The following is a 15,420-nucleotide window of genomic DNA, read 5'->3' on the forward strand; positions in this document are numbered from 1 at the left end:
AATGAGAGCCCCATTAAAAAGTGGGCAAAGGACATAAACAGACATTTTTCAAACAAAGACATACAAATGGCCAACAAGCATTTGAAAAAATGCTCAATGTCACTAATCATCACAGAAATGCAAATTAAAACCACAGTGAGATACCAGCTTACACCAGTCAGAATGGCTATTCTGAAAAAGTCAAAAAACAACAGATGTTAGCAAGGATGCAGAGAAAGGGCAATACCAATACACTGTGGGTGGGAATGTACATTAGTACAGTCTCCATGGAAAACAGCATGGAGATTCCTCAAAGAACTGAAAATAGAACTTTCATTCTATCCAACAATTTCATTACTGGATATCAAAAGAAAACAAATCATTATACCAAAAAGACACCTGCACTTGTATTTTTATCACAGCACTATTCACAACAGCAAAGATATGGAATCAACCTGAGTGTCCATCAATGGATAACTGGAAAAATAAAATGTGTGTATACAAACATACACACACACACACATTTTGTGGGTATGTGTATATAGATGTAGATATACACATACATACATATATAGATATATGTGTGTGTATATGTAGACATACATATACATATATAGATATAAACACACACAATAAAATACTATTCAGTCAAAAAAATGTAATCACGTCTTTTGCAGCGATGTGGATGGGACTGGAGGCCATTATCCTAACAAATAACTCAGAAATGTAAAGTCAAATGGCACATGTTGTCACGTATTAGTGAGAGCTAAATAATGCATACACATAACAGAGGGTAGAATGATAGACACTGGAGACTCGGAAAGGTGGAAGGGTGGGAGCAGGAAGAGGGATGAGAAATTACTTCATGGGGACAATTTACACTATTCAAGTTATGGTTACACTAAAAGCCCAGACTTCACCATGACACAATACACCCATGTAACAAAATTGCACTTGTATCCCTTAAATTTACACAAATTAAGAAAAAAAGAAAACCTGTATTTCTGGTATCGGGTGAATGTGGTGGCAAGAGACACCAATGAATCATAAATCTTACCTTAGCTTATTAAACAAAACTAGTGTGCCACTTGGTGATGTCACCTTGGTGCCTTCTTACATACTTGCTTCCCAGATTTGATACCCCTTAAGAGGTAACGTGTAAGAGAGCACATTTTCCTCATGTGCTTCCGGTTTTGTCTTCAGAGTCTCTTGTTACTGGGAACCACGCAAGTGCCTGGGTTGATTCATGGCTGAACCAAAGAAGCTCAAGTTTCAATGCCTCATAACTCTGAAGATGAATTGCAGTAACGCTTCATGCTTGGGGCAATGCAGGCAAACCATGTGCAGGTTGTAGCTATTAAGAATTTCAAGAGTATGACTGCTCAAGGGCACTCACCCAACAAGGTCATAATATTCAGACATCCTTCCGCCAGCACCACACGTGCTCCCAATCAGTCATCAGGAATCTAAAAATCACAAGTTTCACGGAAACTATCACAGAACCACACTGGGAATAAACGAGGATTTGCATCAAGAAGAATACTGGCCCATGTATGGGCCCACAGGCATGCCCACTCACCCAAAGTGAAAGAGAGCCACATCCATCAAAAGAATACAAGTCTTATTTTTGCCTTTTTAATACTTTGCCTTGAAAATGTACTTACAATTATCAATACAATGTAAGTCAAAGAGACCAGGCTATTTTCTCTGCAGCCTTTTCAGTATTCCTACAGAGACCTAAATTCACTATACTTCTTGTGTTCACAAGGGTTCTAAAAGCACTACATTTTTTCATGTACCAAATATTAATAATACCAATTGATATCATCAATCATCCAAAATGCTATTTCAAAACAATCATCATTACTGTTTTGGTCATAGTGGAGAATGTAGCTAGTTGCCAGCCTCTAAAGCATATCTCAAGGCACTGCAACTCAAGTGGAAAGTGTAACAAAAACATGTGCTGGCCAGTTAAACTGCTATTTAAATGCAACACTAAAAATGCATTTCACACCCAACTTCATCAATCACCAACCAATCCTACTTTGCATCTTGGCTACCAAAAGAAAATGGGATTTGTTTCCCTGAAGAAATATGTCACTGCTCTGCTTGAATTATTAAGCTTAACTATTACAGAGAGAAACAGAGTCAAAAAAAAAAAGAAAAGAAAAGAAAAAAGGAAACAAAATTAGACCCAGGTTGCCATCTACAGACTGATAGAAGCATTGCGCATTCATACAGCATTTGGTAACTGAATCAGTAAATATCAGCAATTTTAAAAAAAAATGTGACTATAATTTTAATTATTAAAAATCAAGATTACCTATGAAGTCTCTTTTTTCTAATTCAAATGAAAATACTGTATAGGTAAAGAACACTAGATCAAACATTTGCACAAGTTAACATATGCTAGAAAATAATCATAGCTATTCACCCTAACCCTAAAATTTATCACTTTGAAATAAAACTAAACAGTTTATTTAATATCAAATTTAAAATACATTGTAAGTAGAAAAAGCCATGTAAATTTTATCTCAAAAACCAAATTTTTGCTTTTTTTTACATTATTATGAGTTCTTACACCCTTCACTTTCATTTTGCTTCAAATTCTTATTGCTTTTACCTTTCTAAAGAATAAGAGCCCTCTTGAAACATGAGTATTCAAAAGCACATACTTGGTTCTAATTACTAAAATAGATGACATTAAAGTAAAAAGCAACTTTAATAATAAATGAATATGAAGGCTGAATTAAAGAAAGAGAAAGGGAGAGGGACTTTTGATATTATAATCTGGAAAATTTCTGTAGTCAAAGACATCTGCAGGGAGATCCATTAAGAACCAAATTGCTCAATTTTCAGTAGTATGGACTTAAGCTAATATGCTTAAAGTTATCAAGTGACGGTTTAATCTAGTGAACTGCACAAAATCCTTTTTCATTTTTCCTGGAAAAAAATTGTCTTTGGAAGCCAAGATTCATTTTCCAGGTTATATGTTCTTTCTACCCAAATGAAAAGATACAAAATGCTTCTATATCAGTGGTACAAGCCTGTTAGTGGAGGAAAAAAAAATTCATTCCCTAAAACCTTCCTTTAAAAGACACCGGCAGCGTTTCCTGTAACAATGAGATCCAGCAATTTAAAACCTATAATCTGCACATTATAAAACCACATTGGAAAATATAGACTTAAAATGGGCCACTGTCTAAAACAACTGCAAAATTCTCTAAAGAAAAAAATAAAAGAACAGGAAGGTTTATACCTTTTCTTTTTAAAATACTGTTTGCTTCAATAATAAACACATTTTTTAATCTTCATGCCCACCAACACAAATGTTGTTAAAAACTGTGAATTTCTACAAAAGCAAAAATGCCAATAATTTTTTTTTTTAAGGCAGGGTCTCATTCTGTCACCCAGGCTGGAGTGCAGTAGCACGATCATGGTTCACTACAGCCTCAACCGCCTGGGCTCAAGTGTTCCTCCCACCTTAGCCTCTCAAGTAGCTAGGACTACAGGTGCATGCCACTACGCCCCACTAATTTTTTTAATTTGTTTTGCAGAAATGGGGTTTGGCTATGTTGTCCAGGCTGGTCTCAAACTCAAGTAATCCGACTACACGCCTTGGCCTCCCAAAGTGCTGGGATTACAAGCATGAGCCACTGCGCTGGCCAATAATTCAACTTTTTAATGAAGGTTACTTTCCTGGGAACAAGGGATATGTTAATACCGCCTCTTGTGTTCTCAAGTTTTTACAAATGAGATAACCTGAAAAGATGATCATTCTCTTTCTTCCAAGCAACAACTACTTAATTTAAAGACTTTTTAAAAATATACTGGAAGTAAGGATTGGGATTTCCATAGGCTAACAAGAACCTCACAGAAAAGAAGCAAATAACATAAAAGGCTTTCAACAAAAAAAAAAAAAGAAAAGAAAAGTTTAAGGCGGGTCCTCTTTCATAATGGGTATTAAAGTATTACAGAATTAACTATTTTTAAACTTCCTTCATTCATTCACTCAACCTAATTATTAAGTGCCTCAGACCTGTGCCAGTTGTTGGAAATAAGAAAAAACTGGTAGGACACAGCCCAAGGCTTTGGGGGCTTCACAATCTAGTATCTATTAATTTTGTAAAGCCTCTCTTATTTTTAGTGCTCTAGGTAGGGTATGTTCTTCAGGGCTAATTTCTTTTCTTTGATTCTTGTCACATAATAGGCACTTGGTAAGTATTTGCTGACTGTATTTCACCCTAGCCTCCTTGTTTTCTACTCACGGGAAAGGACTGTACAAATTTCAAGATAATCAAAACTTTAAAAAGAAATCTTAGTAGAACACACATTTTTCAGATAGATAATAGAGCTAAAGAAAAAAAAATTTTAATTAGCTGCCCAAGGTCAATGGCAGAGCTGGGACAAGAATCTAGGACTCCTGACTTCCAGCTAGTCTCGATCATTTAGGTCTTTGATGATTCAGACCCCTCCACTTCTCTGTGGAACTGGTTCACCCATTTCGCCTGTTCTTTTAACCTAGCCTCACGCATCTTTGTTCTGACTCTTTAATCATTTGTGCAGCTTTCTCTAAACCCTCACAGGAGTTCAAACTGTCTCCTCAGCTGTGAAGCTCATATTAGCTCTAATTCTAATGTAACTCTTCATATCGACTTTGAAATAAGCTGGAGCTCCCAGGTGGAAGGTAAGGCTTTGCCCATTAATCTGAAACCTGATCCCTTCAGTCCTCTTCCTGGAACTCCTCACCGTCCCACGGGTGGGGTGGGGTGGGGTGGGGTGGGGTGTGTGAGGGGATCTCAGGGCAAGAGGAGCAGGAGTCATTCCACTGGTCTGCTTCCCAGCCAGCCATTTCCACCCCAGCGTCACTCCACTCTGGGAACACACTGGGAATAAAACCAAAACTCGCCCCTCTTACAAAAACCTAACATCAAAGTTAACAATTTTCATTGCATACTTCCTTAGTCTACCACACTTTTATCTCATACCAATGAAATCTTGGACTAATGCAATTTTTTATTTTATTTTATACCATCTCTCACCTGCTAGTGCAAGATGAAACTACATCTAATTTTGCTGAACAGGTTATTGTTTACTGATAAAATGTTATGTCTATTTAGTATTCTCTTGGTTATCAGTATAATTAACAAAATGACTTTTCAGGAAAGATGATCTTTGACTAATAAAGCATAATGAACATGGGCAAGGGTTACAGACACACAAATAAGAGACCAATATCATAGAAGTTGTAGGTAAAAATATTAATCAAGCAATATCAGTGGAAGCAGAGGATGAAAAAAATATACTTTTAAAATAAGACTACCACAAAATATATTTGATCTCAAAACAAGTGTCCTCATGGCACAACATCTAATTACAAATAAAAACCGAGCATAAAAACAGCAGCATCTCTCATATACAAATACAATTTTCTTTGAGAACTCTCATATATGAAAACAAGGAATATCTTCTGTGGGCCCAGAGAAACAATGGATCTATTTAAGAATTAAAATTGTATCACAGCCTTAAGATAATAATAACACACTTACCACTGTTTGGAATGGTTTCTTGTGAATTCTTTAATTTTACATTTTGTTTCACTTTCATCAGTTTTTCTGAATTCACATCTTCTTTTTTCCCTTTCCTCTTCAGGGGCTGAGGAGATGAGTTGTCACTGGATCCAATTGTTGACTTAGATTGGCGATCATTTCCCTAAATGGCAAAGTATTAGACCCTTATTATTAGCTAATGAACTCTCAAAAAGATTCCCAGTAAATACATGGCATTAACTACTGGTAAGCAGGGCAGGGACAGGGAGGTGTATTGTCCTGGTTCTGCAACTGTCCATCTTTATACATTAACTCCAAATGTATCTTCCTGGAGGCAAAAGGATCTAGGAGAGGAAGGAGGATAAAAATAATAGCTAACAATCATTGGGTTCTTAATATGTACCAGGTATTCTATAAAACTGTATTCACTCAATCCTCATGCTAGCCCTAGTTACTAGCTCACTAGCCTCATGCTAGTGAGATAGACACTACTGTTACCACATCACTGTATAGATGAGCAAGCGGGGTTCAGAGGACAAATCTTGTGTAAGGTCCTGTAACCAGTCAGGGACAGAGCAGCTGCCTCCAAAACCACTGTAAATCCACTGCCTTAACAATCCTCTCACTCCTGCACCTTTCTGCAAAATCAGCCAGTGTCTACTGGACGAGAAATGGTGACTTCCCCCAGAGTGATCAATTAATCTACAAATACCTTCTTAACAAGTTGTCGCTATGGTTGTATAGATGTCATCCTACAAGATGTCATCATATACTGTGCTTGTAGAAATTCTCCAATATTAACAAGTCTGTTGGTGACCACCATGGTCTGTAAGAATCGCAAATCCAGAGCAACACACAGATTCAGGAGGCTCAGGACCACACGTCCCCACTTGTTCCTGAGGGAGCTGCGCAGCTGCTTGCCCCTACTCCCGCAAGGCAGCCAGGGTGATCACACCTTCCATGGTTATCTCTGGTCCCCATGTGTCTGTCACAATGAAGACCCTGTGGCTGCCAAAAGTGGGCTCCTCCACACAAGAGGGAGGTTGAGTTTCAGTGGCTCTTATCGCTGGCCCAGTACAGCTCTTGGGGAGCCACACAGCAGCCACTACATTGGGGGCTACTGCAAGGAACAGCTGTGCTGATACTTGGCCACTGCTACAGCAAGAAACTCCCTCTTGCCAGGCATGGTAGCTCCAGCGTGTAGTCCCAGCTACCTAGGAGGCAGAGGTGGGAAGATCACTTGAGGTCAGGAGTTTGAGGCCAGCCTAAGCAACGTAGCAGGACCCTCCATCTCTAAAACTAAAAATTAAAAAAATCAGCCTGGCGTCCTGGTGCATGCCTGTAGCCCCAGCTACTCAAGAGGCTGACACAGGAGGATCACTTGAACCCATGAGTTAGAGATTGCAGTGTGCTGTGATCACACCACTGTATTCCAGCCTGGGCAACAGAGTGAGACTCCATTCTCTAACAAAAAGAAAAGAAAAGGAAAGAAAAAGAACAAGAAACTCCCTTACTAAGGCAGCCTTGGCTCTCAGATGCTCAGGTGCTAAACTTACCTGAGAGTATATGGTAAGAGGCTGCAGGTAGTGGAAAGAATGCAAGTTTTAGAAACCCCAAATACGTGGCTGAGAGCTACTGCTCTGCCACTGAACACGGGGACCATGGGTTAACTAACTCTTAATTTCTCTAAGCCTCAGTTTCCTCATTATTTGAGTGGAGTTAATGTACTTGCCTTTAGGTCTAGCATGAGGATGCAATGATAAGGCTTATGGAGTGACTAGTACAGTGAGTGATGTATGGTGTTTGTTTAATAAGTATCAGAATGCTTTCTTCAACAGCAGAGAGTTAATCTTTTTCTTAAAAATCATATCAAACTCATACCATATTGAGTGTAATCTTTATGCAACATCTGTACTATGCTTGTGTCTGAAAGTAAATGTAGTAATATTAAATAAACAAATCTGCCTAGAAAACTATTATAACTGTTCATTTTAAACATTTATATATTCAGTCATCCAGAAGCATTTAAATGGATTTAGCCATCATCCAATTAGGAATAGAAAAATTCACAGCCTTACAAATGAAGTTATTTATGCTATTTTGTCATAGCCTACAAGTAAATGAATTATGCATAGGTTTATTAACAGTATGAAAACTTGTCCAAATCTATAACACTTTTTGTGTAATTTAATTTCGTATTCCAACTGCAATTTAAACATACAGTTGCCATTTAATTATTATGGTCACTGCAACCAGAGGTTTGTTTTTTTTTTTTCTTTTCTTTTCTTTGAGGATTCTTTCTTGAGAATCTTAAGCTCTGCCATAAACTGTCTGGCAGAAGAAATATACAATTATAGTAGAAGTTCCAAAACCATCAGCCAAGTCTCACAGTCCCTTTTATTCTCAATGGAGTCTTTCATCCCAAGACTTTAAAAATTTTATTTTTTTTTTTTTTAGATGAAGTCTCACTCTGTCATCCAGGCTGGAGTAAAGTGGTGCAATCTCGACTCACTGCAACCTCTGCCTCCTAGGTTCAAGAGATTCTCCTACCTCAGCCTCCCAAGTAGCTGGGATTATAGGTGCACACCACCACGCCCAGGTAAATTTTTTGTATTTTTAGTAGAGACAGGGTTTCACCATGTTGACCAGGCTGGTCTTGAACTCCTGACCTCAGGTGATCCGCCCGCCTCAGCCTCCCAAAGTGCTGGGATTCACATGTGTGAGCCACCGCACCTGGTCAATTTTAAAAATTTAAAAGCTTTAGATGAGAAGATCAACCTTTCACACGCCATTAGCAAGCTTACTAGAATGTTCTGAGATGCCATTGAACTTGCAAGGACTGGAATGGAACCCAATGAATGAGAAACCCTGTAGCTCAGCAGGATCATTTTCTGCAGTTCTCTGGGGAAAGCATTACTCACAAAGGGGCATGACAAGGGAGACACAGAAGCCCCACTCTGGAGTGGGTGTCTTTCTAAGTCACCTCTCTTTTTATGAATAGACAGGAAAGTTCCAATTTATCAAATTTCTGATAGAGACACTCGAAAAAGGGTAATTTTGGAGCATTAAGAAAGACTAATTGATTCAAATCACTACATAATGCATAGATTTTGCAGCTGACATTCATGCATTCAATTATTGAGTAATAACTAATTTCCAGGAACTTTGTGAGTAAAAAGTGAACTAAACTAAAGAAAGAATTGTTTTGTAATTTCAAATAATTGAAATTTTTTTTTTTTTTTTTTTTTTTTAAAGATGGGCTCTTGCTATGTTCCCTAGGCTGGCCTCAAATTCCTGGACTCAAGCAATCCTCCTACCTCAGCCTCCTCAATAGCTGGGATTACAAGCATGTGTCACTGCACCCAGCTAAATGCTTTTAAGAAAAAAAAAAAAAAAAGGAGGGTGAAGGGGGAGAAGAGAAAAAAGTTGATTCATCTAAAGTGTTAATGTGAAAATACATAATACACTATATATAAATTATATACACATATAATTCATATATTTGCTTTACACAATTACATAAATTATACATAGAGAGGGGAAAGGACAAAGGGAAAGAGGGAGCTTTTTCTTTCTGTAAGGCTTCCACATGTGACTTGTAACTCAAATACATAGATAGTCATTGCTATTGGCAGAGCATAAGAGATAGGGGAGTTTTGCTATCTCATACAGCTATCCCAGTAATAAAACGATATCACTGGGTGTCCCTTACATGCTACATACACATTAACACAAATACTTACCAAATTTATAGATAAGCATTATTATCACCATTTTATAGATAAATAAATTAACTTTCTAAGGGTCTGATTTTTCTACTACATTGAAACTTTCTAATGTCCAAAGCACTAAAAACTCCTATTATATAGTATGGTTCCCTAAAAACAGCCATCCCAGAAGTAACAAATTATGGCTTTATCTCAAAGTGGAAGAAATCAAGAAGCAGCCTAATTTGACAGGGTGTCCTATGCAAAAACTAGACCCCTTGAGATACTCCAACCACTGTCCTGCCCCCTTTGTCTCACATGCATATCAGTATATCCAAAAGGAATACCAAACCTCTGGCTCAAACAAACAAAGCCTAAAACAGCCTCCAATCATCCCTCACTCTACGAAGATTGGGATTTTCTGGGTTTTTTTGAGACTCTCACTCTATTGCCCAGGCTAGAGTGCAGTGGTGCTATCTCAGCTCACTGCAACCTCCGCCTCCCAGGTTCAAGTGATTCTCGTGCCTCAGCCTCCCGAGTAGCTGGGATTACAGGTGCCCACCACCACGCCCGGCTAATTTTTGTATTTTTAGTAGAGACGGGGTTTCACCATGTTGGCCAGGCTGCTCTCAAACTCCTGACCTCAAATGATCCTCCCCACTTGGCATCCCAAAGTGCTGGGATTACAGGTGTGAGCCACCACACCTGGCCAAGATTGAGATATTTCTTAAACAGTTCCCTAGGCTCTTTCCAACTAGAGCCAACCAACTCAGGTTTTTTTCATTAGCATAAAAACTCATTTCCGGTCCCCATGAAAATGTGCCAAAAACATATAGACCAAAAAACATCAAATTTAAAATAATTTCGTGAGAGGTTTGCCTCAGTGAGCAGCCTTCACGATGTATTTCATGGGTGCACCCAGAGACATTATAAGCCAGGGGTGGTGGGTGGGAACTAGATGGTGACTCCACCTGAAATTTCACTCATCTGCATATCTGGTAATGACAAGAGTAAGAAGCCCTTTTACCTATACCAGCCTCAGTTTCCCCCATGGCAAAATGGAGTTTTGGAGTATGAGGAATTTATCTTAATATGTTTATAACTTGCTTCACAGTGACATTGTGATACTTGAATAATAACGAAATTTTTTATCAAAACCTTAGAAATCATAATATTTGATCCTGTAAACTACTGACCATAAGATGTATAAGCCAAATGGTAATAAGGACAACAAAAGATCATTTAGTCGTTGGCTTTCACTTTCAAATACTTTCCTGATTTTTTCGTCTTTTCCAATAGAGGGTGCTGTGATTCTACATGGTGTCACCTTGCCACTAGAAAACAGCCTTCTGCAGATGGGTTTATTCTTCAAGCTCAGGAAATTTAAGATAATTTATTTACATCTTCCTTTTGTTTTTAAGGCTAGAATCACAACTTAAAATTTTTCTCAACATGCTAATTTCTGTGACTCCCGCAGCACTGAGGCTGTAGAAGGAATGACTTCTCGTCTGTCTTGCTTTGCACAAGGCATTCCCCTGGCTCCCTGACCGACTCAGTTACGCACCAGCAGGGGTCCCTGTGTAGACTATGGCAGCTGCTTTCTCTCTTTCTCTCTCAAGTTCTACCAGTCCTTCATCCACACTCCCTTCTATATGCAAAAGAGCAATTCCTAGAAAGCCACGTAGGGAAAAGTAAATTTCTAAAACTCTAGTTCTGTGTCCCCTTTGATTTGCATCATGAGTTTAGGGTGCTTTCCCCATGGATTTTGCAATGTTTCCTAAAGCCAGAAGCTAAGCTCTCCCCACACAGTCCCCTTCACTCATACCCCTCCCTCTCAGTGCCAGGCAGCTAATGATCTATAAAATGCATGCATTCTCCAGGGAACCAATTCATTAAAGGAAAGGAGTAAATTAATCCTGTTAAAAATCGAGCTTGTGACTTTGGATTTACTGGCATAGGAAGTTCTGTGTGGCTCAATGCCAAACATTCACACACTGCCTAAGCCGAGTTAGTGAGAACCTACCAGGCACCGGGCACTGTGCCAGGGGTTATTCTCCTCTACTCAAACGTGACCTCCTGAAAGAGGCCTTTCCAACCACCCAGCTGAAATAGCACCCTCTCTCACTTCCTCTTCCCATGTCTTCATGTATTTTTATTCATGTTTATCCCTGGTGTATATCACATGTATTGTGCATTGGTTTCTGGAATGTAACCTCCGTGCATTTAGTACTTCAGAATCTCTGGGCCCTGAAGCACCAGAACAGTCCCAGGACATCATATGAACTCAATAAATAGTTGTTGGATCAATGAATCAATCAATGACAATATACTCAAAGAAGAGTTATAATAGATGTCCGCCCCCACTGCAGCCACCTAGCGGACTCACCTATATCACATACTTGTATGTGTCCCACTGCCTCCTGCTTCTATTCTTGCCCCAACCCATTTCTCTATAAATACCACAGCCAGAATGAGCACTTAAAAATGTGAAGCAGGCCAGGCGTGGTGGCTCACGCCTGTCATCCCAACACTTTGAGAGGCCGAGGCAGGTGGATCGTGAGGTCAGGAGTTCAAGACCAGCCTTGACAAGATGGCGAAACCTCATCTCTACTAAAAAAAATAAAATACAAAAATTAGCCAGGCGTGGTGGCGAGCGCCTGTAATCCCAGCTACTCGGGAAGCTGAGGCAGGGAATTGCTTGAACCCGGGAGGCAGAGTTGCAGTGAGCCGAGATCATGCCACTGCACTCCAGCCTGGGCAACAAGCTGAGACTCCATCTCAAAAAAAAATTTAAAGCAAATTATATAATTCTCTCCCTATAACCCTCAAATGGCACCCCATCAAGAAATAAAATCCACACTCTTTGCATGGCTGCATGATTGAGCCCTGCGTGCCTCTCCAATCTCATTCGTGGCCTTCTTTCTGCCCTTCTCACATGCCAGGCTCTTTAGCCAGGGCCTGTGTGACTCTGTTTCCTCTGCCTTGGATGCTTTTCTTCCCCTGCCTCATCCCGGGCACAATTGGCTCCGTTACGTATCATTAAGGTCTCAGTTTCAGACAATTTTATATAAATCAATGCCCTGCCACATTTTATTTTCCCCATAGTACTTATCACCATCTGAAACTATTTGTACATTTGTTTACTAGTTGATCATGTCTACTCCCATTCATCCCATCCATGCCCCCCCTACACACACACACACACACACACACACACAAACGCGCACACACACTGGAATGAAAGCACCATAACTCCAAGTCCTCATCTATCTACCACTATACGCTCAGTGCCTATAGTAGTTCCTGGCACTTAGTAGGAGCTCAGTGAATATGTTTGGAATGGATGACGGACGGAGTGGATGAATACAGGGTGCTATGGGAACACTGTGGATAGAGGGACAAACTCTGCTATCATTTTATTTTTCTAAGTCATAGCATGGAACTACGTTTGACAACTTTGCTTTCTATGGGATGCAAATATACCTTATAACTCTGAGTCTTTGCTTAACGTCACTTCCTCCATGAGGCCTCTCCTGACACACCTATCTAAATGTGTTTTTCTTTTATTGTCTCTCATATTACTCTGCACTTTTCTTTCATTTTTATCATACTTCATAAGTATCCATTGATTAATGGAATCGCTTGTTTCACCTTTGTCTCAAGTAGACCATGAGTATCAGAGAGAGCATCAGGTCTTTGTGCTCATTGCTGTATCCCTGGGGCTTACTACTGTGCCACACACCTGGAAAATTCAATCATCAGATGAATTGATGTGATGACCTCGATGTATCACAGTATTCACAGCACAGTCTAAAAAACTTACAAATGAGCAAGAAATAAAAATTGCATGTGTGTACCTACACATGCATTTTAAAGCAGGAAACGCTCTACACATTTTTAATGAAAATTTTAGTTTTTCAAATTTCAGAACAGTAAACATTTCATTCCAAAGTTCAGTCACTGTGAATACAAAGAGTTGGGTCACGATTTTGGTCCTGACATTGACTTTCCCTGTGACTTGGGATCAATTTATTCAATTACAATGGGTCTCTGTTAAACCATCATTCCTCTAGCTGCAGTGTGATAATTAATAAGCTAATATCTATACAGTACACAGAAGGGATTCTGCTACAAAGTCCTAAGAAAAACAAAAAAAGCAAAATACAATTTCCAATCCCTAAATTCATGAGTTTTATTAGCTTTATAGTTGCTCTGATATCATTTTCACCTACTGAAATATTCTTCTCACTCTTCTTTTACCCCACACCTGTGAAGTTAGGTTGCCTCAAGCCTGGGCCCTCTGTAGTTCTCACTGCACCATCTTCCTCTAGGATCCCCTCATCCATTCTCTTACTTGGCAGCACCAGTGAGACCTGCTCTGCACAAGCTGTGCTGGGTGATGAAGTACCACAGTGATGCTATGTCTGCTCTTCAACTAGGACCATTACATGGCTGGTCAAATCTACAACTCAGGCCAGGTGCGGTGGCTCACACATGTAATCCTAACACTTTGCGAGGCCAAGGCAGGCCGATCGCTGGAGCCCAGGACTTTGAGAACAGCCTGGGCAGCAAGGTGAAACTCTGTCTCTACAAACAACACAAAAATTAGCCAGGCATGGTGGCACATGCCTGGAGTCCCAGCTACTCAGGAGACTGAGGTGAGAGGATCGCTTGAGCCTGGGAGGTCAAGGCTACAGTAAACCATGATCATGCCACTGTAAACCACCCTGGGTGACAGAGTGAGATCCTGTCTCAAAAAAAAAAAAAAAAAAAAAAAAAAAAAAAAAAAAAAAACCACCTGCAACTTCAGTCCTGATGTCCTTGGCAGGCCTCAGCTCTGCCATTTACAACTGCTTTCGGCACACTTTCAACTAAGTTTCCTGATGATACTTCCAACTCAACATGTTTGAAATTACGTAGGTCATTCTTTGCCCTGGCTGCCCTCTTCTTGGCCATAGAACTACCATTTTCTCAAATTCCAAGCTTAAAAACCTCAGTTATCTTTGGCCCCAATTCCTCTATTAACCCCTTGTATCCAATCATCACACAAATCCTTTGTTCCTTGGTTTCTTCCAGAATAATCATCACTTCCTGCTGCCTCTACCACCTCCCCAGTCTAGGCTCCTTTCCCCTCATACCAAGATAGTTGCAACTGCCTCAGAACCGTGGACTTATCTATGGCTTCTCACCACATGAAGTCTTCCTCCATGTAAAAGATCTGATGCTCCCAAAATGGACTCAGATTAATATTCTCACCTCTCAGAAGCCCTTGTGGGCTGCCCTCTATTCAAGGACAAAGACTAGACTCTTCATTCTGCTATTCAAGGTCATGTAATAACTGTCACCAACTACCATGTCAGGCACATCAGCCCCCACACCAAAAAGGACCATCTGTTCCAGTCAGCCTAAGGGACTCATTGTCCCAGGGCTCAGGAGCAGGAGCTCTGAGCTGGCTGTGTAGATGCAATTCCTCCCCTGCCGTTTGCTCAGTAGGAGCCTTTGTTTGTATTGTATTGTATTTTATGTTATTTTGTTTCATTTTTTTTGAGACAGGGTCTCACTCTGTTGGCCAGGCTGAAGTGCAGCGGGGCAATCTCTGCTCACTGCAACCTCTGCCTTCAATGGGAGCCTTTGAACCTGTCACTTCTACTCTGTGTACTTCCTTTTTTCATTCCTTTTTAATGTAGATGACAAAGATGCCTGCCTTGTGGGGTGAGGTTAAATAAATCACTACTGTAAAGAGCTCGGCATAGTGTTGAGCCCTCAAGTGCCCGATAAATGTCAGCCAGCATGACTGCTTCTTCGCATGCCCACATCTGCCCCGTTCCTCTCACCCTCCCTTGGATCTGAAGGTCCTCTCCCCTCATCTACCTTTTTCTGAATTTTAAACAGTTTCAAAGGCAGAGCTCAAATTCAACATCCTCTGTGGACCACTGCCATTGTACATTCATTCCTTCCCTCCCTCTCACAGTCACCAATCTCTAGATATTTGATGTTTAGCATTAGCTTGTTTGTTGCCTTTTTAAGCTATCTTCTTTATTTCAAGTAGATTGTAAGTTGCTTGAGGGCAAGAGCTCTATTGATTTTTATTTTATTTTTGTCATAAATAGTACAAGAGTCTCAGCTAATGAGTTCTTAATATCTGTTATGCTGAGTTCGGCCCTACTTATGTACACAAAATTATT

General features: G+C 39.9%; 1 protein-coding gene across 2 annotated transcripts in view; it reads right to left on the reverse strand.

Moving 5' to 3' along the window:
• Positions 1 to 15,420, reverse strand: part of DCDC2 (doublecortin domain containing 2) — a 192,060-nt gene that overhangs the window by 104,171 nt on the left and 72,469 nt on the right. For both annotated transcript variants that reach the window (XM_054557285.2, XM_003780521.5), the window contains one exon: positions 5,529 to 5,691. In XM_054557285.2, the coding sequence (XP_054413260.1) occupies positions 5,529 to 5,691 (163 nt within the window). The remainder of the gene's footprint in view (positions 1 to 5,528; positions 5,692 to 15,420) is intronic.

Source organism: Pongo abelii, chromosome 5 (assembly GCF_028885655.2).
Source record: "Pongo abelii isolate AG06213 chromosome 5, NHGRI_mPonAbe1-v2.0_pri, whole genome shotgun sequence".
Taxonomy (NCBI): domain Eukaryota; kingdom Metazoa; phylum Chordata; class Mammalia; order Primates; family Hominidae; genus Pongo; species Pongo abelii.